This window comes from Pararge aegeria, chromosome 1 (genome assembly GCF_905163445.1).
Source record: "Pararge aegeria chromosome 1, ilParAegt1.1, whole genome shotgun sequence".
NCBI classification, from domain to species: domain Eukaryota; kingdom Metazoa; phylum Arthropoda; class Insecta; order Lepidoptera; family Nymphalidae; genus Pararge; species Pararge aegeria.
In genome coordinates, this window is record NC_053180.1 from 5,199,275 (window position 1) to 5,224,471 (window position 25,197).

Genomic DNA, 25,197 nt, shown 5'->3' on the forward strand with positions numbered 1-25,197 from the left:
TTTGAACATAAGTAAAAGATGAGAAAATAATATTTATAAATAGATTCGGATTATTTTGATACAAATCTATAACTGTCGAACATCACTGCATACACACCCCTGATTCGGGTGGAGTGAATCCTCTTCTTACTTCTATTAATGCTTTTAATATACAAAATTTAGCACGGATTAGTTAATAAGACTACAATTAAATGACCTACACCCTGATAACTACAAAGACATTTTTGTAGCAATGACAGCGATCCGTATCGGCTTCACAGAACCTACAGAAAAAATCAACATGTCGTCTACTTTACTACAAAAAGGTATTTTATCGTATCAAGTTCTCTTGAATCGAGATAAGGCGTGGTCAACGCCTGTGTGTTTCAATTCAATCACATTTATTTACAACCCAACATACTCTTTTAATGAAACAATTTTTTTTATGATTAAGTATCGTAAATTTAATAAACTATTCGTGATAATTCAATAGTGTAAGAATCTCTTTGAATTAACAGGTCACAATTTTGACAGGTCTAAAAGTAGTGCTATCCCTTTCATATTGTTCGCTGTAGACACGGATAACACTAATTTAAATTTGTTTATTTATAAATTAGCGTACGAAGGAGATCAGTGTAGCGAATATTCAGTAAATTGTAAATCACAGAATCACTTTTATAACAATAAATAATAACATATTTTGAAAATAGTGTAATGTTATAAGAAATATTCTTATAAATATTTAACGCATTATATGTCTTTGCTTTTTATTTTAATTTTAAAGCGTTAGTATTCTCTTTTCATTATTAATCATTGAAAAGTGATTTCTTACACTAAGATTTCAATCCAAGAGGATATAAACACTAATCAATAAATTAAGACTTTAAAAGTACAGTTGTCCAAATACATATCAAACTGAGATAAAACCATAAACAAAATAAAAAAATAAAATATTTATTATGCACGTCAGCTGTGCGAACGTCAATCATCAATCAACTCATCAATATTCTAATGTCAATGTCCAAGAAAACTAACCGCGCGATTTGTATTTTGTAATTTTGCTCGTATTTTGAAATATGTGTAATTGTGGAAAAGTAATAAATTTGCATAGCTGTTGATTTTTAATTATTATTTATAATAAGCAATGGCCTCTCACAATAATAACACTTTAAATTTAATAGCCACCAAGCTGGGTCTTGGTGAAGAAGAAAAAGTTCTAAAGTAAATATAACTATCGTTTTTATAAAGTTTCAATATACATAATATAACTATATACATACAAAGTAACATTGTTAAAAAATTCAAAATTCAAAATTCACAGGTTCAAATCCTGTTGGTTCCGAAAATTTTTATATGCATTTTAAATTTATAAAATTGATAATTCCTCCAAGTGTAGGTAACACTAATAAAAGTTATATGTTAATTTTGTTACAGTAAAGCTGCAGAATTTGAGCGCTTATTACAAGCTAAATCCACTGCAGGTAGCAATATAACAGATACCAGTAAAACAGTTATATGTTTGGATCTTGCTGCAGCTGTTTTTGGTGCCGATTTGGATAATGTAAGTTCTGAAAAGTTCCTTCTAAAAACTTCCTTTTCGGTCTAGTGGTTAGCATGTTCAACTACGGATCACTAAGCCTTGGATTCGAATCTCAGGATCAGCCAAGAATGGTAAGGTATTGTCAGTTTTCTGATAAAACTTTTCACTACCAGGCTGGAGTTAGGAAATTGGCTGGCACGTTATAAGGCTGATAATGATTCTCAAAACTTGATATGAAAATTGTCCTATGTTGGCTGGATTTGGTTCACAGTATGTTATTGTATGTTATTGTAGACTTTTTAGTTTGACATTGGCTGGGAGTACAACAGAATCAATTCTGGCTTCACTACTTTAACAATTCATGCCTAGCTAATGTAAAAATATTGTTATCCATTTTCAGAAGACAGCAATCAAATACTCTGGTCTAAGAGGCCCCACGTACATGAACTGCAGGAAAATAGTTGAGAACCTTCTGGAACTGAACAGTGATAGACTGACGTTATCATTACTGTGTGTCTCATTACAATGTACTGGAGTGCAGTCATTAGCCGAGAAGATCCTGGAAGAGTATCAAAGGCAAAAGAGTGTAAGTATTTTATTGTTTGTATTCTGACATCACACGTAAAAGCCTAGGGTCCAAGACCTAGGCTTTGTGAGATAATCTACTTTGAGATGGACACATAACAAGAATCTTTACTACAGTATTATGTATGTTTGTTTTTCTTTCCTCCACCCTCTAACTAGGCAGCCAATCAACTTATCTCTGTATATCTGTATTTCGTAATAGAGTTAGCTGCAAGGATGGAGAGTAACAAAGAAACTTTCTGTCCCAGGAAAACGCACAGTTCCCACAGGTTTTATGAAAAAAATTGTAATAAACACGGATGAAGAAGGCGGGCATCAGCTATTTTTAAATCAGTATAATAGCAATAGTATTTAATTAATAGTTGTATTATTAATACAAAAGTTAAAGAAGTCTTATAAAACCTAATCAAATTAAACAGGATTCTTGTACTAATAAAAAATAGTTAACAGTTTTAATTCATAGGCTACAGTGGTACTTTTTTTTGGCGTGATAGATAAATAACTAACTCCGACCATTGAGCAGGACGCAGGTTATGAGGGACTCCCTCCATCCAAAGGGGATATCATCATATCAACCATTACTGGTCCACTACAGGGCATACAATGAAAAGGGTTTAAGGCCATAGTCCACAAAGCTGACCCAGTACGGATTGGTCCACACACGTTTGAGAACATTATGGAGATCTCTCAGGCATGCGGGTTTTCTCACAATGTTTTCCCTCACCGTTGAAGCAATTGATATTTTAATTGCATAAAACACATGTAACTAAAAATAGATAGAGGTGCGTGCTGGGATTCAAAATTACCCCTCAAAAGTGAAGTTGAAGTCTTACCCACCGCCAGAGCATGTACCATCTTGTTGGCTTTGTTTCACGTCTTGGGAACCTGTTGTATACTTCCCAGGTGACTACATCCCACTACATGAGTGGTCATCCTATCAGCTTACAAAAATCTCTTGAGCTAAACCCAAAATACTGCTTGACCCCTAGAATATTTGGGCTAAGTGTGCAAGTAGTGCAGTCCAAGGTGAAAGCATGCCAAACCAGAAGGGTATAGCTAAATAATTTACTAAAAAGAAGTAAACAGAAATAAATCAGCAAAAAAAATAGAAAAGTACTTTTTATTTTCCGAAATGCCAAGTAGGTTTTATAACATTCTAATATTTTGGTTGCAGGAAATAGATCTAAATTTACCACAATATGTTTGTATGGCTGTATACCAAGCTTGCAGGTGAGTTATTTTTAGTAATCTTCTAAAATGATAAACGGGAGAAAATCCTGAATGCATGTCTTAGCAGTATTGCAGAACTGTGACAATTATTTTTGGGGTATAATAGAAATTTGCATAAGAGAATATGGTGTAGCTCATCTCTTATGCTATCGATACATTAATATAAAACTCCAGTTATCTGACTTTTCTTGTGTTACTTTACGATACCTTATTTTCAAATAAAGAGATTTAGTTTTTTTTTGACGTCTGGTGACCTATTTAGCCCAACGGCTAAGTCTAGCAATTCACATGGGAATTTGGGTTTCATGCCCATAAATTAACAGTTTTTTAAATATTAATGTTAGTTTGTAATTATTATTTCTTTTCTAATTGGAATTATATTTAGACCTATTTAAAATAAAAGTTTTTTTTTACAAACACATTGCATTTTTAGGTTGAACAAGGTTAAGGTAACGAAAAGTAAAATAATAGAAAAATCTAGACTAAAACCAGGCCAATGGGCAAAAATAGACTCTGAGTGGACAAAAATCGTTGATGAAAAATTTGCTACTGTAAAGAAGAGAGGTCGGCCAGCGAAGAATGCTGACAAAGATTGTATTGAAGCTGAAAAAATGGAAGTAGATGTACTAAGTCCAAATAAAGTTAAAGTTGAACCTGAGACAGAAGCATATGAAGATTGGAAGAGACGCATGCTGGAAACTGCTTACAAAGAATTAAAAGAGTTAGAAGAGAAACAGAGATATGTAGACAAATTGAAAAATGAAGAGAAGGAGAGACAAAAGGAAAAAGAAAGGAAAATTAAAGTAAAGCATTTGGCGGACAGAGAATTTACATCGCCAAGACGGTCTCCTAGGAAGACACCACAAAAATTTTCACCGTATAAAAGTCCAACAAAAACTAATACCGCCATTAGACTACTCTTTCCCAAAGATTTTTTACAATGAAGGTGTCATCAATACAAATTTTTTCTTCGTTGGCGATCTTAGACTTAAAAAAAATAACATTATTGACTATGTTACAATCTAAAAGCTATGACTTGTTTGAATTTAAAGTAGTTTGAGTGGTATTTGATATTTCGTCATTATTAATAAAGCAGTTTTAAATACACGAATGTCTTGTTTCTTAAAATTATTTGTTAAAATTCAATGACAAAGTAAACATATCTACATGGTTATGAAATGATCAATCAATTGTACACTATGAAGTCAATTTTAATTGTTGCATATTTTATAATAACAAGTTTTGCTAGGGAAGTTCTTTCGACAAATAACACAATCAATGATGAAATCACTTTTGAAAATCCATATCGGCCATCGCTGGCCTACCCTACATCTTTGGGTTTCCTATTCATATTTTTAAATCTTCTTATCGGTGTTATTATAAGGAGTATAATGCTTTGGACAAGCATGTGTATCCCATATAGAGTGGTGATGTTCTCGATTGGGGGATTCGCTGGATTCTGCGCCCATAGATATCCAGCCTTCAGACCCATAGTACAGATATGCTACGTCGACGTAGATTTACTATTATTAACATATTTACCAATAATGGTATTCTATACGTCATACACAGTTGATTCTCATTCATTTTGGAAGAGCTTTCCCCAGATTTTATTGGTTGGAGTGCCTGGAGCTTTACTAACTGCTTTGATGGTAGCATTCATGGCTTATTATTTGGTTGAGTCATCCTGGAATTTTGCGACAGCTCTCTTATTCGGTGTTATATGTTCTCCGATTTATCCAATGGAAGTTGTTAAACAGTTAAGAGGAATGTCCAAAGGGAAGTATATTAGCGTCCTGCTTTTGGGAGAAGGTCTGATTGGTGATGCGACAGCTATGATTGAATTTACTGCCGTCTTCGGATATTTGGCGCTAGCAATAACTAAAGCTTCTCAATTATCCTTGTTGCTTCTACGCTTTGCTGGAGGTGGTGCTTTATTGGGGATTGTTATGGGCAAAATGATATCAACATTTTTATCTCTAACATATTACGATTTGCTTTGTGCAGTAACAGTAACTTTAGCGGGTGCGTACTTAACGTTTTATATTGGTGAGAAATATTTCTACGTATCTGGTTTGTTGGGAACAGCAATAGCCGGTGTTATGGTAAGCCAACGTAAATCAACTATTGCTGTTGATGTTGAACAAGTTGTCTCTCACTTCTGGGGCATATTAGCACATATTGCAAACACTATGATCTTCACAATTGTCGGTGTGGTTATATTTGAAAAAGTGAGCTACGTCATCAGCGTTCGTCAAGTTGCTTTGGTCTTCGTTACGTATACAACGGTGTACTTTTCAAGGTTACTCGTGTACGCTATAATGACTCCTATTTTAAGACTGGTTGGGTATGGAATGTCTTGGCAGCATTCGTTGGCTTGCGTGTGGGGTGGTTTGCGGGGTCCACTGTCACTGTGTTTGGCGTTGATTGTGCTGCAAACTAGGGCTGTAGCAGATGCAGGAGAGGTAAGTAAATTTAATCCCTTTTTAATAATAAAAATCCCTTTAACATTCCTCGGTTATAAGCAAGCTCAAACTCTACTTTCTATAAAGCTGTGATAGTCTAGTATCCCGGCCTCGCACGACTAACTTTTTTTATCTAAAATATAATTTGCTATAAAAATAGAGGAAAACATTTTTAAGACAACTGCAAGAGCTAATAGATGTAAATAATGATCTCAAAGATTTTGGAAGTCCAACCTGCACTAAGTCAGCGTTTTTGACTATTGTCTAAACCCTTCTCATTCTGAAAGAAGATCCGTGCAATGTTGTGGGTCGTTAATAGCCTTGATGTAATTTTCTCGCCCTTGATTCCCTTCGAATTATGAAAATTTTAAATGTCCTATTAAATTTCTAGATATTCATAATCCAAACAGCCGGGCTAGTGCTTCTATCTTTACTTCTGAACGCAACTACCATGCATAAAGTATTAAAAGTACTTGGATTAGCTGAAATATCTTTGGCAAAGAAGGCCAATATGACTAACTGTGTTAAACGGATCATGTCGACGAGGGATCGCTGCATTTCTATGTTAAAAATCGACAAGTTCCTCGCAGATGCTAACTGGGATCTTGTACAAAGGGGTAAGGCGATATAAATCAGTTTTAATTTATAACGTATATTCAAGTATTTATGTATATCTATCTCTATATATAAAAGAGAAAGTGTGTGGGTATGTTCCGTATAGGCTCAGAAACGGCTGGACCAATTTCAATGAAACTTTTAGGGAATCTCCGGATTGACCTGGCGAGTAATCCTGCAAAGTTTGGTGATGATCGGAGCACTCCTATTTTTGAACTGTCAAACTGTCAAATACAGCTTTTATTTACTATGATGATATTCTATTGTTGGGTGTACATGGGTGTAGATAATGATCTTCACCCGCTCGAGAAGAGAATAGAAGAGAATGAATACGGAGAGAAATAAATGATTTAATATATTATGAGACTTAAATTAAAAATTTAATGATGTAAGTTTATTGTTTAAATAAAATAAAGCAAAATCTAGCCCGGCGAAGCGGGCTGGGTACGCTATTCATAAAAATATTCATCAGTCATCTTAGTACCCATAACACAAGCTACGCTTACTTTGGGGCTAGATGGCGATGTGTTTATTGTCGTATTATATAGTATACTAAAATATATATAATGATTTCTTCCATCGAGCCTTTTCACTTCAAGTTGACTTAAAGTAGGACATAACCTTAAGTAATTAATACCTTAAGTAATATACTAAATGATTCTTTCCTTCTAGCTTAGCTTCCTTTTAGCTTAGCTTAAATCATTTAGTTGTAATTTATAATGATATCATCGAGCCTTCTCACTACTACTTCAAGTAGGACATAACCTTAAGTAATATTAAAAAGTTAAGGTGATGTCTGTATTTAAGAAATCATCATCATCCATAGCATATAAAAGTCCACTGCTGGACTAAAGGTCTCCCCGAACCGGAGGGTTGGTGATCTTAGTAGATGGTAATAGTAGCACATCATAAGCTGCTGCCTGACCTCTGTTATATCCTTCGCCTTTTACGACACCTACGGGAGCGTCGCGAGGGGTTCTTATTATGGTATCTATTGATTTTCAAGCTTTAAAATAGCTAGAAGTAGGTAGAGGAAAGATAGCGGTGCCAAGAGATTATTGATTAAACTTATTACAAGTATAATAAGTATACATATCCGTACTGTTATATAATAGTACGGTTAAAAAGGGTTTTAATGCACCATAAATGTATAATGGGTTTACCATGAGTCAACATGTTTGTGTACTCATTGAGAGTACCGGCGCGCTAGCAAATGCGCTGCGAGCATAAGGGGGACTCCAGACTTATCCGCCCTGCATTCGTTGCCCTGTTGTTGGTTAATGGCGACCTAGTTAACTTTGCATCCCTAAATACTCATGTCATATATGTTTTGCCCTTGTTTTTATCCGCGTTTATTACGGTTTTTTGCAAATTTTTCAGAAACCGGTTGTTTTCCTAGGATAAAAAATATGCCAATGTAACTCTCCCTCCTTACTAACTTTATGCCAAAAATTATGTTGATTGGTTGCTAAGTTAGAGCTTAAGAGCATTGACAAACAAATAAGAAAACACACTTTCTCATTTGTAATATCAGTTAGATACAACTTTCTGAATCCAGTTCCAACTATGTTGTTCTGTTGAATTTCTGGGGTATAAATAACCCTAGGTCACTTTAATCAATATGCAAAGTCAACAAAAACAGTTAAGCCTTTCCGAATCATATCGTCAATCTTGCAGACATAAAATATTATGCTATAGTTCAAATAATCCTATGAGCTTATTAAGAGAAAGTTATTTCGAAGCACGTTAATCTTATTCGTATCTAAGATACGAAATTTGACATATAAGCTGTAGCTTGCTTATAGGAACAACAATAAAACATCCATACCAAATCCAAATGTCTCGTGACGAAGATATTGACGATGAGACGTACATGGGCTACCATTATACAACGTGCCCAGACTGCGAGAGAGAGATACCCAATGAGCCTACGAAGAAGGAGTTTGCGGAAATGATGAGGTGTGTGAGGATGATTTCTGCCTCGCTTTATATAGTCTACTAGCTGTTGCCCGCGACTTCGTCTGCGTTTGATTTTGTTTTTAAAGTATTTAGTATCGCTAAGCCTTAAATGATTATAGTAGTATATATATATATATATATATATATAACATGTGACTGTCAATTAATTATAGACAAATAATTTGCAATAAAATAAAATTGCGACTATAATTAAAGATCTAAGCTATCCTATCTCTTAAGTTGGACCAGACTGCTCACGGTGTGCCCATTTAATTCAAAATCGGTTAAGTAGTTTAGGAGTCTATTGCGGACAAACATCGTGACAGGAGATTTATATATATTAAGATTATTTCTTAGCTCTCTCATAACGTAAACAGTATTTTTATTACTTAAAAGTGGAAAGTTCAATATGTTAAAAAACTAATACAACACACTTACATAATGAAAATATCTTTTAATTGTGTTTATTTTTATTTATTTTAACGCACTTGTTTTTTAGATTTTATAAATCATACCGTACAAGAAAGTTATGAAAAGATTGTTTACATTATAAGACAAATGAGAAACAATGATGTGTACCATAAGTATTGGAAAAATATATTTAACACTTTTCAGTTTAATCGGGGTAAACTAGCTGTATTTCATTATGTGCCTATGCAACAAACGCGACGTCCTGATGCAAAAAGCCAAAAAAGGCAGTTTGTTCAAATCAAAACACACTTTTTGTACAATCTAATTTTTATATGAAATTGATGATAGAACTCCAATATAATCTTAAATCTAAATTAAATATCAGGACTGAAATTATTTCTATTCTTTAAAAAAAAAAAAACTATGGAAAGTGTTCATCCTGTTAAATCGGTTGTGTATAACCGATTGTTGATGCATTCAACTTTAAATAATTAAAACAAAAAACACCAGAGAAGCAAACCAGCGCGTGCTGAAAGCAATGAAAATATCCTATTGGCGACAATATGAGCACGGTAAGCTGAGCAAGGATGGAGTGAGGACTCTAGTACAAGCTGTTGAGGTAGCTGCCGATGCGGACGATGGACGGGTCAACCTAGATCAACTAGGTACTTTGTGGAGGCCTAAGGTTGGTTATAGAGATATTTTAGCTTCGTATTGTTTATTTGACATCTGTGATCGCTTCGTGGTTTACAGTTCCGCTTCTTAAGCAAGCAAGATGTTGTGTTTCCCATTTGATGGTAAACGTTAAGAACAATAGAGAATACATAATTACTGTCAATGATATGACCGTATGATGTGACTAACCGCCTGAGAATCAATACTAAAGTTAAGCGTTTTTGATGCTTCAGTATTATTCGTGTGCACGGTTTCTGTATCTTCTTAATTCTGTGTAGAATACTATATAAATTTTAAATCTCAAATCTAAAATGGTCGCCACCACAAAATGCCGAACTGCATTTTTTTATATTGTGCCAGTGAGTGGATTATAATAATTTGAATTTTTAATTTATAGTTATTTTTTTGAAGGCTCACGCGGTATGGCTTCGTCGTAAGCTAGTTGACATGATGATGCCCGACCCAGCCAATGCCCAAATCCCACGCACACCGTGGCGTCAATGGTGCTTCACCCTGGTCTCTAATATGTGGTTCGACATCTTCATATACGTGATGATACTGTCAAACACTCCGGTTATTCTTTCTGAGGTGCTGGTGAAACCGCCCGTCACGCGACCCGTAACTTTGACAATCAAATCGCTTAATCTGTGAGTGCTTTATTATATGGGTTTATATGCCTTTAAATAAAAAACTTTATTATTTATTATTATTATTATTATACTACCATACTGTGGCTTTTGTGACAGAGGTCTTCCGGGGAAGTATTACAGGAAGGGAGTGCTTTGGCGTGCGGAAGTGCGGAAATCCCTACTTACTATCCCTACTACTACTACCTAAAAAAGAAGAAGAAGAAACACTTTATTGAAAAATAATAAAAGAAAAAGTTATTTGAATAATTTAAAAAAATAGATTCAAATAACTTTTTCGACTAATCGAATAGACTTTTAAAGTGTTCTTTATTAGTTCTATTAATCATAATGAAATTATCTATTTGGTATTGTTGAATAATAATTCAAATTATCTCTAGATTATTAAATTCTATTTTATAGCTACTTCATTATAAAATACTAAATAATATACTACATTATCTATTTTTATTTTAGATTCTTCTTTGTAGTCTACCTCATGGAAATGGTTCTGAAATTTTTTGGCCTAACCATTTGGGGATATTTCAAGTCGCATTGGAATAAATTAGATTTTTTCATCATCGTTATGGCTACATGTGGTAATAACTTTTGACTTCTCTCGGGTACTATTTGTTGACTTGTGTGAAAAAGACTTATTTTTTACTAGTATTTAATTTGCTAGTTAGGAATAGCACAGGAAATGTTTAAGTAAGTAAGAGAGTATGGAAACTAGATCCGATTGATAAAATAACGGGACCTACCTACACTACAGTGACGCGAGCGCGCGCTCTTCTCGACACATAGGGCGATTACGTATCTCACGTCAGGCTTACGACAGACGTAAATCTTGCAATCTTTGCTGTCAAACGTCACTTTTGTATTTTTTCGTATGCACAAGTGACGTTTGACAGCAAAGATCGCGAGATTTACGCCTGTCGCAAGCCTGTTGTGAGATACGTAATCAACCTGACGGTAACCCATACTTCGGTAATAGCTTTGGGGCCTCGTAAAGGCGTGCATCTGTGCGACTGTGTTGTTTCGCACGTTTGTTCGTAGTTTTCATACTGTTTTAATATATTTATTTTGCTAAGAGCCTGTCTCACCTTGTGAAAAGAGTCGGATAGCAAATTCAAGATATTGTCTTTGCACTTGACATAATGTAAGAAAGTGACAAAACTTACGTTTAGGCTATCCGGTACTTGTCAGAAGGTTGTGAAACAGCCTCTTCCTGAAGAAGAATTGCGATCTTGATTAGAGGTAAAAATAAATATTGTTTTAATTTTTCTTTAATTATGTTCTTTATATTGAATAGATTCTTATCACATATCTGACTACTTTATTATCGCCGATTCTTTGTTTTAGATTTGATCTTAGATATATTGGATGCTGTAACGCCATGGGATAAGTGGAACAATTTGAACTCAAGCGTGCTTACGGCTACAAAACTGTTGAGAATGCTTCGTTTTCTGAGATTATGCAAGTTGGCCCGGTAAGATGAATTTATATTTTATATTCACAAAAAATATTTGATCTCCTCATTACAGCCACGATTCCACGGCCACCCCTGGAAATAAGTCTTTAGAAGGTAGTCTCCATCGCCCCTTGAGATGTGTGTGTGTGAGTTTTGTTCTTCAAAAAAGGTGACCTTACTGAAGCAGTCTCGCTGCTGAGCCATATTTACAACATGTTCTAGAGTCATTGCGAACCGTCTCGCTTATAGGATTGACGACTGCTCCCGAACAACCGGTTTCCGAAATTAGTACATAAGCTTACGTATGTGTTTAGTAAATAAGATCAAATACATAAGCTGTGGCTGGTTATACAGAAGACCGAAGAGTATAACCGACCACTTTGCTTAGCGTTTGCGTATGGCGAAAACAAGGCAAGGCAAGGCAACTGCAAAGATGCCAGATTGAGTACCGGTACATCAAAGTGTTGTGGAACACCACTATGCCAGTTCGTATACAGGACAAGACTACAAGACCGATCAAATTGCACGGAGATGCGACATGGAGATGTAATATCCCCAAGCTGTTTTCGTTTTAGCGTTGAGGACCGTTTTTAAGCTTCTTGATTGGAACGGACTTTGCATCAACATCAACGGCGAGTACATCACTCAACTTCGGTTTTCCGATGATGTAGTCACAATGGCACTGACTCAAGTGGTTTTAATTTAATTACCTTGATCCTCTCAAGAATTTGTAACATCCCAAGACATGACTTCGATTAATATTATTCAAAGATACTTTTTTAAATGTTTATCAATCACATTATTGTTTGAGCCTCCCCAATTTGATTTTATTTCAGAGTATCTGTACCTAAAGTGATGGCTTACATCGATCGAATCATTGATCTACAATTAGCATTTGGTTATGATGTTGGTAAAGTAAGTATATTAATATTCATCGTACCTACTTTTCAATCGAGCTGAAATTGTTCTTCCTCTCATTGATATATAATTTCAGGGTTTCGTAACTGGCGAACAAGAGGTGTGTAATCTTCTTCCACAATTAGTTGATAATAGACAAATACAAGAAACGCTTTATAATAAACTTGAAGTTGACAGGTGAGTTATATTCAGATGAAGATAGTTTTTCATATGATTTAGTTTTATGGTTAAAGTATAAATAAGGAAATTATAAATTTTAATGGTATATTACTACTTTTGCATCCGCGTTTATTATGGTTTTTTAACAAATCCCATGGGAATCGTTTGTTTTCCTGGGATTAAAAGTTATATACGCCTATCTTACTGTCCGTTTTTTCAACTAACTCTATGCTAAAAATCATGATAAGTGGTTGATTGGTTAGGCCGTGAAGGAAGGACAAAAATACAAAAAATATTTCGCATTTATAATATTAGTAAGGATATTATAACAAGGCACTTTACTAAGACCAGTACTATTTGTCATCGATATAACTGATATACAAAAACTATCATCAAATGTAAATAAAATTGTTACAAAAGCGTATGTTTGCCGAAATTAAACTTTAATTGAAATAGCATTTCCTTCTTAGGTTTGTATAATGATATCGATGGGTACTATTTAACTTTACAATAAATCATTTGAAAAATAGGTTAACGGTTACACGCCAGTTAGGGCTTTTACAAAGAGATCGACCTTGGACCGCTATCACTGTTAAAACCAGGCAAGCTACAACATCCACCTTGAATATAATGCTACTTGATGCTATGCAGCTAAAGGAGGAAGGTTTGAAACAATATCTAACTATAAATTTAATGATTAAGTAATTATATACCAATATGGCTGCCTCGTAATATGTGGACATATTTATCTAGGTATAAATAGTAATGTAGGTTAGTGTGGATAAATGCTGTGGCATGAGAATAGCATCTTTGGGAATGATCACTGTATTCTTTTTTGTTTATTTCGTTTTCTACATATTTTTGAGGGTTCTGTTATTTTATTAATTTTTTTTTATTTTTTTTATTTCTTTTTTAATTAAGTATTTATAGTAGCGTATTTGTATGTTTATATGTTTGTATATATGTATGTAATATATTTTATATTTTTGTACATATCTTTAATATGTTATGTTTAGTATACTATGTTTTATGTTTTTTTTTAATGTTAATTTAGTTTTAAATCCTAATATTTAATTATGTTTGTTGTACCACCTACTTATTTCTTATAACATTTTCTTGTATGCCTTTGGTTGCCTGGAAGAGATCGCTATTTAGCGATAATGCCGCCAAATTGTACGTTCTACCTTATTGTGCTGTTGTATTTGTATCTCTGTAAATTTTCTCTGTGGTGTACAATAAAAGTGTATTCATTCATTCATTCATTAATTCATCTTCGATGAAAAGAGCGTGGTTAAGCAGCAATGTCATGCTGAAGGCGTTAATAGACAGATAAGAAACCAATCTATAAGCACTATTTCAAGTAATAACATGTAGGGTTGCATGGAGTTAGAAAATCCCAATTTGTAGCCTTTTGTACCTTTTATATTTGATATTAATAACGTGGTGATTTCTGATTTTAGTTTTTAGGTTTATTAATAGATTTAAGTAGGTATTTCTGTATTAAATAATATTTTTAAATTTAATAATTAATTTATTAAAATAAGGCATTGATTTAAATGAATATTATTATCATTTTAGGTTTCTTAGATGAAGTAGAATACCGATTATTGGTTAATGCTATTCAAGAAAAAGTGCAAATGTGTCGTCATAAAGGCAGTTTAGTAGCTCCCGCTTCCCCAGAAGTAAGGTTAAGACACATGTAGATAATTTTTTTAAGTATCAGAATTGAAGGACGAATCGGATGACCACCATGCAGTGGCGTGCATTGGGTTCCTTACCAGGGTATGCATACTGCAGGAAAATTAAATATAACGGCTAAAATTCCCCTCCTATACGGGTTATATATCAATTTTAGGGTATGCAGTGCTTTTGTGCGTGTATGAAGTGCACGCCACTGCCACCATGGTCAGGGTAAATCCATCGGCTCAGTGTAAACAGAGAAACACTTCGCAGGGCATGCAAAGTACCGCCCTGTGCCCGACAACCTGAGGCATAGGTATGAAGCCTGATCTGCCTGGAATAACACCGTCAATCACACCCTTCAGACCGGAACACAGCAATACTACTAACAATGCTTCCATAAGTATACGGTTCTAAATCAAATTTCCAATAGACGCAGCTCCGTGCAGTATCTTGGCTGCAAGGCAATGAGAGAGTTGCTGATTTCTTTATAGAGAACTCTGAAATTCATAACTATAACATCAACGATATACTTGTATCTCGAGGTATGCATTTCTAAATCACTGATAACTACTTATGTTGTAATACTTAGCAATTATTTATAACAACTCTTTCTACAATAATAAACTCTCTAGGATCTAACCACTAAGGCCATAGCCAATAAGCCATAATAATAAACGTGGCAAAACTTCAAAATGAAGCGGTGATAGAGGTGGGTTCAAAGCGCGGCATGCACCGCCAACTTTGCTAAGTTATGTACGGCTTAAGCTATTAAGTATCTCTTGCTTTAACGGTGAAAGAAAACGTGAGGAAACCTGCATGCCTGAGAGTTCTCGATAATTATCTTAAAAGCGTGTAAAGTCCAGAAATCCTAACTTGGCCGACGTGGTAGACTACGGCTTTCAGGAAGAAGACCGTGCCCTGACGTGGGCGGGTAATGGGTTGATTTTGATAACATATGTGTATCAGTTATATCGATGACAAATAGTTCTGGTCAAAGTAATCTGCCTTGTAGTTTTTTCCAAGGCAGTTTACAGGTTGGGTTACAACGATAAAGGACGAAATAGTTGAGTGAAAGGGGCCGAAAGTGTTTGTTCACGCTCTGACACTTGAAAGGTGATGTTTTTTTGAAGTGTTACCAAACTCTACATAATTAGTTAAACAACGTTATCTCACGTTTATTAATAGCACCAGTACTATTTAAGTATGCTTGATGTAGTATAAATAACTGTCATAATTTAATTATGCCCTCAGAACTTACCCTTCTACCTATTTGAAAAAATAGACATAAAATAAATATGAATACTTTATAGGTGACCATCCAAAAGGTCTCTATATCCTAGTATCAGGTCTTTGTGAAGCGAGTTACATTCCACCAGAGGGAGACCTAGATGAAGCAATTCCTAATTATGAGTTTCGAACTGATCTCAAGTTTGCTGAACCTAGCAAGGATTACATCGTTTCGGGGAATGCTATTGGAGTTTTGGGGGTAGAGTTCATGTTTCATTATTAGATTTCGCAGATATTTATGTTTTCCCGAACGTTTTATTTATTTATTTTGATACAGACACTTATCATTTATTCGCTTGAAAAGGTTGATTTCTTTTTATTTATTAAGTGTTGAGAATCATTTTGACGGCCGATCGGCGGAGTTTGTAGCGATCCTGCTTTCTGAGTGGCGGTTCCCACAACTGGAAAATGTTTGTGAGATGAACATGAAAGTTTTTCAGTGTCTGGGTGTTTATCTATATATTATTCGTAAAAAAACATTCAGCAGTCATCTTAGTACCCATAACACAATTAGTGTCTGGGTATATTATTCGTAAAAAAACATTCAGCAGTCATCTTAGTACCCATAACACAAACTACGCTTACTTTGGGGCTAGATGGCAATGTGTGTATTGTATATTGACCTTTTTTGAAACTAAATATGGTAGAACTTTATATAGGTGTTTTTAAAATATTTTATGCCTTACGTTCTGATGGGCTTTAATGTTAAAGATTTTCTGAAAAAGAGAAAAATGTTTCTTAGAACATTAAGAAATAGCACTCAGTTGTTATAATAGGGTTGTAAGTGGTTAATTTTATAATTTAGGTTTTAAAACGACCTCGAAAAAAAGGAGGAATCTATTTGGATGTTTTTTTTAAATGTATATTCGGGCTATAACTCCGTTTTGTATAGATGGATTAGCTAAATTCTTTTTTTGTTCGAAAGGGCTTGATTCCGAAATGGTCCCATTTAAATTTCATATAGATCTGATGATGAGTTTCGGAGACAGTCAACGGAACTCTTCAAAAAATATACACTCGAAAGGGCTACGAAGGTATATTCCGTATATCGGGTACAACCACATTATCTATCAAAGTTTGTAGTACTTGCAATTTTTATCGCGACTGAAAGTCAGTTTTTTATTGTCAAAAAATCTTTAAATTCTTGACTGAAGTTATTTTGCTCTTTATGAAGCTGTTAATAGGCAGATGTACTTAATCTGATATGAATTACTATTTTAAACATTGTTATCATGAAAGTTTTATAAATCGCTCACAGGTTCTTACAAATCGACCATACAGCTACACGGTCCGATGTGATTCCGCGGTTCAAGCCTATTACATTACGATGCCTATAGTTAAAGAAGCTTTTAATCTTGCACCGCATCCTATTATGGGGTCAGTCATTTTTACAGCTCTATTTAACGGCTCATTTACTTTCGCTAGAGCTTCTAGCCTAGTGGGAAAGACCTTGGCTTCTCTGTCGGCGGCACCGAGCTCGATCCCCAGTATACAGTATGCACTTCTAATTTTACGGAGCTATGTACGTTTTTTAACTCAAGCAAAGAAGTACGAAACCTGCATGCATAAGAGTTCTCCATGATGTTCTTTAGGGCGTGTGAAGTCTACTAATTCACACTTGGTCGGGTTGGTGTACCTACTACGATCTAAACCATTATCATTTTGAGAGGAAACATGTGCCCGTATGCATTGGGCCGAAAATTGGTTGATGATAAGGAAGAGTTTCCTACTCTTTCTTTCTATATAAATTACTTATCGTTTTTGGATTTCGGACCCATGCATGCATTGCTTCAGATTCAAAACCCTAAACATTGACATGCCACTGACGTTTTTATTTCAATCCAAAAAGATTGTTATATAAACGTATTCTTGGATTTAATCTTACTTTGTTTATTTATTTAGATTAGAAGCTGCTATGTGGCGAGAAATCGGAATAAAGCTGTCCTTGATGATACTACCAATGATACCAGCGTACCACGGATGGTCTATTGAGAAAATTAGCATGCGATTAGAGCACAGCTTCGTACCGTGCCTGAAGGCTTTTAAGGTTTTCTCTTGGTTTCCAAATGACATGTTTGCATGTTCTTTTCTATTATTTTCAATAGGAAAACTTGTAATGCGAGTTTCATTTAGATCAATGCAGCTGTTAGATATCAGTTACCCTGACGATTGCGGCCACGGTGGTCAATCTCCGGGCATTTTCTAAATACGCGGGAGATATTATGCACAACTTTATGTGCAAACACAAGTGAATTCTCCATTTCCCCACTTATAGTCCCATGGGACGTCAGATCCGACGAGACCGGAAAGAGATCAGTCGCGCAGGGTCTCAGTATCATATTTACTGTACTTGTTGCTGGACGAAACGATTCTGACTGACATTGTCAAAAGCTTTTTATAATGCCATAAAACAGACGACGACACCGAAATAATTGACGTTGCAAATATTATTTTCTACTTAGATGTTCGTGGTGAACGAACTTATGGAAGATATTGTGCTGCTTGATGGGGTATGTCAAGATATGGCAACGAGGGAGGTGTTCCAGCCGCCTTGTTACATCCCCCGGTTTGTTTAATGTTTTACTTAAATTCAATCACATCAAAAAATTGCTAATGACCTTGGCGGGTTCTATATGATTGATTTTTTCTGCTGATAAAACAATTTTAAAATTTAAATGGATATCTTTTCTTAATCGATTAAAGATCAGAATTAGAATGGGATTTATATGTATATTATAAGTATGATGGCGATGTGTGTATTGTCGTAATATATTTATTATTATTATTATTTATAATATGGAGCCATTGCTGTCTATGTACCTACCTACTGGTTTTGTTCGAGAGCTCGTGGTGATCTGTAACCTTGAGCAGTCAAACAGATTTCTCCTACTGTAATAAATTAGGATGGTTTAACTGGAAATCTTTACTGGACCGGTTTCGGCATTTTGCTAGATATGTTCAGAACTCGTTTGCTGGATTTATTTATTAAAGCTCATTCCAGAAGAATAGCAAGTCGTCCAGTTGTCTTATGATTTTCAGATCATCCAGCCTCCAGAACTTTCGTTAATGTTTCATGCTCTGCACAAAATACTGACTAAGATACATATATTATGTATCAATAAGTATATGTGTCGTTCACTCAGGAGCTTTGTATGGGAATATAGCAGTGTTAATTCACGCTCTTAAAATTTGTCAGCTGAAGTGTGACCAAACTCTGTCTATCTATTCCGACCTCACGTCTCGTTTATTAATAAGGAGATCAGCATTTCTGTCTAGTTTCATAAAGGAATCTAGGATTGTTTCTTGGTTGGTGTTATCAAGTGATTACAGGACTGCCCACCGGCTCATATTTCCGAAATCTTCTCAATTGATTGTGAGCAGCTCGTGCCCTGAAACGAAGCTTCTGATCGTGCCAGCTAAGGACACTGATGAGCTGGATATCATGGAGGATGAGATAGATGATTTACAGTGTGAACTGGTGAGTTCGTCCCGATTAGGTACACTAGGAAGTCTCAAGTAATTTTTCGTAATTTATCCTCTTGTAAAGAAAATCTGGAGTAATTGGGGATGGAAGCGGTGATTGCCGGATTCGAAACGACACCCATAAGCAATTAAAAATCTTACTTTAACGGTGAAGGAAAACATCGTGAGGAACCCTGCTCGAGAGTTCTCCATTATTTTCTTAAGGCGTGTGAATTCTACCAATCCGCACTTGGCAAGCTTGGTGTACTACAGCCAATACCTTTCTCAATCTAGGAGACCCGTGTCCTGTAGAGGTTAATGCTGATGATGACTTAGGTATGGGGTTTGTTTTAGTTCACGCCTGTTAAGAATTTCCTTAAAACTACTGGAATGATTTTGATGAAGTATTTTTGAAGTAATGTAAGTTTAAAGACGACTGCAATCGTTGTTTTTTAGAAAACTTCGCCGTCACGGGACACCTGTAGCCTTATTTCGAGATTTGCTCGCTCGCAGTCGAAGAGTCGTTTTCGCATATCATATTTTGTATCGTCAAAGTAAAATGGAACTAATGTTACTTTTTTTTGAGTCGCAAATCCTATACTACTTTATTTTACAAACGTTCTGTCAAAAGCCCGAGCTAAAGAATCGTAATCGAAAATTTGAGCTTGAGCCCTTTAGAGCTTTAACAATTCAAATACGATCCACTTTAGTCCGATATTCAATTATGAATCGTGATTAGGTACTATGATAATAAGTGTCTTTCTACAGGTATCAAATATATCCTCTCGATGTCTTTACCATAAAGTGGCAAGGAAGTTGTCGTCCGAGTCGCGTGGTAAAAGTTCCATGAGGTTAAGGAGCAAGCGACGCCGGGGCGCCAAGCGAGTTAACTATAGGGAATCCGTTTGGGGTGATAAGATATGTAAGTATATTTTCATATTTGTCTTCAATGCAACAGTTATTGGGGTCGATTCTGTTCATGAATTTTTTAATATGACTTGATGATGAAAATTCTTAAATACATAATAAATAAATGTTACGATAAGACGAACATCTCCATCTAGCCCCAAAGTAAGCGTAGCTTGTGTTATGGTTACTAAGATTTTAATACTATAAGAGATTAATAATTTTTATGAATAAATATACAAAAATACCTACTTATAATATACATATGAAACCATTGGCGTAGGGTTAGACAAAAATTAGTTTCGGCCAGACCTGCATTTTGTTTCTGGTATAATTTTTGGTATGATTACAGACATTTAGTCAATGAAATAGACAACGCGTCGCCGGAACTAAGCTGCGAAGCAATTCAGGTTGTACTTCCGATAGTAGGCTCGCTCATTTCATATTTTCCTCTCGCCTGAAACCTTTTCAAAAACTTGACTTTGCGGGGCGTGCAGAAAACTGCTCATCAACTTTTTAAATGTCGTCGTGACGTTGATTTGTTCTCAAATGTACCTAACCGTATCTTCTTTCCAAAGTCAATCTCAAAACTCGAACATGCTGCTTCGTGACTTAATTTATACTCTTCCATTGTTGTTCGTAACTTTGTAATTAATACTGTTCTATTGTTGTAAGGTAATAAATCCGTTTAAGAAATTAGTATTTTTCGCGTTCAATATTTCTTATTTCACAGCATCCGTAGCTGTTCCCTCAATGACCAGTACTCATAGTGAAACTTCCAAATACTACAAACCAAGTTACGTCGATATGGTGAGTAATCATGCCCCGAGTTCACCAAAGGAACCAGCAGACATCAACAACAGCAACTGAATAAATTCAGTTTATGTTATAGATGCGAGTTTTGCTATAGGTACAATGAAAGAAAAATCCGATTATAATATTAAGGATTACATGTATGAAAAAAAAGCTTGGGTATAAATTGCTCTAACTTCATAGTTCAACATTAACTAGACTGTGAGGTGGTGATAACAAAAAAATACCTGGCTAAGTTTGTTGTGGGCTCTTCTTAGACCACGGCGCGTTTGGAACCCTCCTAGCTTTAGTTTTAAGTTAACGAATGCAGTTATCACCATCACTAACATTAGTGTAACATGTTAAATGTATGAACGCTTCAAAGTGCCTGTAATAAGGTCTACACGAATAAAAGATTTTTGAATTTGAATTTGAATTTGTCAGTGAAGCGGTGATAGCCCAGACGTCGATTTCACTTTCGGGGGGCCGAGTTCGAGTCCCAGCACGCACCTCTAACTTTTCTAAGTTATGTGCGTTTAAAGCAATTATATATCACTTGCTTCAACAACTAGCTCTGTAGAAAAGCAAGAAATACTCTAAAGTACCCAGTGGGTTGATTCCTAAGTAGCCACTGTGTACGGTTAGAACCACGTTTTACTTTAATGGATGCTAGTCACTGTGGACCTACAGGTCGAAGCCGAATCATTAAGACATACAGCTTCGATTTTTTTTTAAAGTGTATACTTTTTTATCCCTTTTTGGTGAATGTAAATAGAAATTCTTATTGCTAAATATGAAAGTTTAGTACTTCACTGTGCTTTGTGCTTGCAAATTTTTTTACAGGAATTAATATTTTGCATGCTAAAATCCTAGCCACTATTTCTTTCACGATCTCACGTGATTTTAATCTTTAGATTTACAATTTATTTTTTGGGAATAAATTCTTTGGTAAAATTTTTGTAAATCTTAGAAATCTTTAGACCTCACCTATATGTATCTGAAAAGATCCTCGCGATAGATTAAAATTAAAAAAAAAAGATAACTAAAAGTACCTGATCATTAGCCGTCTGATAATACCGCTATAGTCCCGATAGACGAAGAAGCTATTGTAACTTAATGGTCACAATAGCTTCTTTTGTCCTCATTTTGTAAAATATTTTTTACAGCCTGAGAAACTCGAACAGCCCAAGCGGAGACGTAAGTGATTCTATTCTTAACTTTGTACGTAGTATATGTATAGTTCTTAAACGGTATTCGTGTTGATACTTTTCTGTAAGTGAGACTATGAAGCGGTGATAGCGTATTGGGAAGGAGCTCGGCTTCACTTTCGGAGGGCCGAGGGGTTGCTCGTTTCATATTTTCCTCTCGTCTGAAATCTTTTCAAAAACTTGACTTTGCGTGGCGTTACAACGGTGAAGGAAAACGTCGTGAGGGAACCGGTATGGCAGAGAGTTCTACATAATGTTCTCAAAAGTGTGTGTAGTCCACCAATCCGCACTGGGCCAGCGTGATGGACTACGGCCTTACCCCCTACTCATTGTGAGAGGAGACCCGTGCTCTGTAGTGGGCCGGTAATGGGTGGATGTGATGAAGTGAGATAATAAATTTTGGGGTATTAGGGTTTTGTGTCTAAAGAATCTCAGTTGGTGCCAGTCGATTTTAAGGGGTTGCCCTTAGTCCATACTTTCACTATCTATTATTATTTTAAAGTTTTACGAATAGTACTTACCTACGTAATGAATTCAACACATCTGAGGTTGTTCCGGGGTTGGAGTTTAGCTTTGCTATTTTAAAATTATGCCATGTTACAAAAAATAAGTGGCGCAACAATAATCTATGTGATATAAGAAATGGGAAACCGCGATGTAGGGTCACTTAAGCGTCGTATAATAGAGACACAGTTTTCCCTGATCGATTTCGGCCACTTTGGGCAATCTCCCGAGATTTTCGCACTACGCGGGAGATATTATAGAGCACAAGTGTGTGCGCGAACACGGATAAACTCTCTTCTCTCTCATAGTCCTATGGGACGGCGGCTCCGACACGACAAAGAGGTCGGGCGAGCTCTAAAGTCACCAGGCGAGAGGATTTAGACGACGGCGTCTGGTGACCCAAAAGCCAGCTCTTAAAGCTAAACGGATTGTTCCAGTAAGCTAAAGAGTCAATTCTAGTGGTCTCAATACTAGTCTCTTGAGATTGGGTACGAGATAAAAGTAAGCTAAATGTTCAATGTGCAACGGTTAAACCCTTCCAGCTTCGGGCGAAGTGAGACTGCAAACACCATTTTCACCGGCGAATCCTAATCAAGTAACTTCAGTAAGACCACAAATGTCAGAAGTTGAGGTAATATGATAGAACTTTTATTAGATATACCCTAAGATTACCCAATAGTTATTAGGCTTGATCAAGTCATTATTTTATTCGAATCTATTATTGCTCGAAAAATTTTCCGCGTTTTATTTTGATTTTTTCATCCCGCGGAACCGTTAAAAGCATCCGTCTATGCATAATTTGTAAATAGTTATACATACTTCATTCGCTTCATGTGCCTTTGTTACACACATTTAAATTACTTGTATCTCTGTTCGTTTTTATTTATTTTTGTTTTGTTCTTGTTTGCAATAAAGTAAGTATTTTTGATTTGATTTGATTCATCAGGATCGAAACAAACAGAAACACTTTCGCACCCATACTGTCCATACTCAAATTACAGTATATATATACATATATAGCGTGTCTGTTTGTCTGTCTTTTACTATTTTCTGCTAAACCGCTGCACTGATCCCAAAAAAGTTTGGCTCGGATAGCTCGCATCCCGGAGACGGATGGATGTATCCCAGGAAAATCAAACTTGCCTGCGAGATTCATAATAATATTTGTTTTTAATCACCGACGTAAAAACGATGATGTGTTAATAAGCTTGATGTGTTCCCGTCTGTGGCACCGATTTTGATGTGAAACATCTATACGCGGAGGGTAAACGTGCGGATGTGGCGACGCTTCGCCACGCTCTACAATTGAATTTTGTAATAAACAGTCATAATTAACCAACTGACAAAAAGGAGAGGTTATCAATTCGGTTGTATTTATTTTTGTGGAACAAATTTGTAAGTAATGCTTTATCTTTTCATTATGCAATATCTGATTCCAGTCGTAATCTGTTTATATAACTTATAGAAAACAATATCGATGTTTCACATCTGCCAGGCGTCCCGTGACGGCTCACACATTATTTTTATTAATTTGAAAGGTCTTTAGTCGGTATTGTACTTCTTTTATGAAAATCTTTCCAAGATGTCCGCCGCCACAAATTGCCTGATAACATATTTCTTCACAACTTCTTCAATACAGGTATCAAATTAAAGGGCTCGACTAGTAGAATACTGTAACACTTTTACAATGTCCCCGACATATAAATTTTTAATTTAATTTTAAAGTTATGCGGTATAATATGATATCGTAACGTATTTTAACATACTTACCTACGTTCCCGACGTTTAGTACAGAGATAGAATACGATGTACGCCGTAACGCCTCAAAAAGAAACAAAAATAATAATAATAAGAACGTTTTCCTCAGATCTACAATACAATGCTTTCTAAGAGTAAGCGGAAGTCTTCAGAGAAGTAACTTTTGTTAAATGAATAAAGATTTTTTGATATATAAACCCTTTTTACATTTATAGAAATATAAACTCTTCTCTAGCCTTCAAGCCTGTGGGTTCAAACCTTTCTTCATGATTTTATAGTTCTTTCGACCTCGGATAGCTTGGTCGGGCTATTATTCTGATCGGGTCAAATTTGTTAGTTATTGGGTTTACCATCCGTAGCATTGTACAGCGGTCATAATATACTTAATTTATAGCAGATTCCAACGAAATGCTCTGCACACTTAATTCAATGTTTTCTCAATAGAATCACCTTTATTTAAAGCCTCCTCTTTAAATATTTATGTTATTATTTTATAGTAGAACTCTATTTTTCATTCAACTAGTACCAGGACATAATGCTGTTCCCAGTGCCCTTATGATTTACGTGTCATAAAGTTTGTGGCTTCGGCCTGTTTTCAGGGCAACAGAGTTTGATCTCTGACATGCAACTTTTCGAAGTTATATGCGTTTTATTGCAAACTAAAAATATCACTTTAACGGTGAAGGAAGACACCGTGGCACCTGCATGCCTGAGAGTTCTACATAACGCTCTCGAAAAGGCGTGTGATTTCTACCAATCCGCACTTGGCCATCGTGGTGGACTACGGTCTAAACCAGTCTCATTATGAGAGGAGTTCCGTGCCTTGTACTGGGCCTGAAATGGACGATGGGCTTTGCTGCCAAGAAATTCTGCGTGTTTCATGCCCGTACGTAAAAGAGCACGTCCCGGCTATTACCACTAAAGTCTCAATACAAGAGTGAAGTGTATGGAAAAAGCATCCGTA

The 25,197-nt window shown here is 35.6% G+C and overlaps 1 protein-coding gene across 1 annotated transcript; it reads left to right on the forward strand.

Annotated features, from left to right (window-relative positions):
- The first annotated feature begins 986 nt into the window (after window positions 1–986).
- Window positions 987–25,141, forward strand: LOC120626091 (sodium/hydrogen exchanger 10). The gene is given in 27 exon segments (XM_039893386.1): window positions 987–1,200; window positions 1,414–1,540; window positions 1,920–2,105; window positions 3,279–3,334; window positions 3,768–4,096; window positions 4,163–4,239; window positions 5,095–5,799; window positions 6,191–6,416; window positions 8,220–8,373; window positions 9,295–9,469; window positions 9,898–10,106; window positions 10,563–10,684; window positions 11,448–11,574; window positions 12,393–12,471; window positions 12,551–12,651; window positions 13,164–13,297; window positions 14,259–14,315; window positions 15,627–15,802; window positions 16,862–16,980; window positions 17,506–17,650; window positions 18,066–18,169; window positions 18,934–19,081; window positions 19,834–19,987; window positions 20,705–20,781; window positions 21,930–21,960; window positions 23,018–23,106; window positions 24,343–25,141. Coding segments are annotated over 27 exon segments (4,035 nt in total). The 5' UTR covers window positions 987–1,123; the 3' UTR covers window positions 24,394–25,141.
- The last annotated feature ends 56 nt before the right edge of the window (window positions 25,142–25,197 follow it).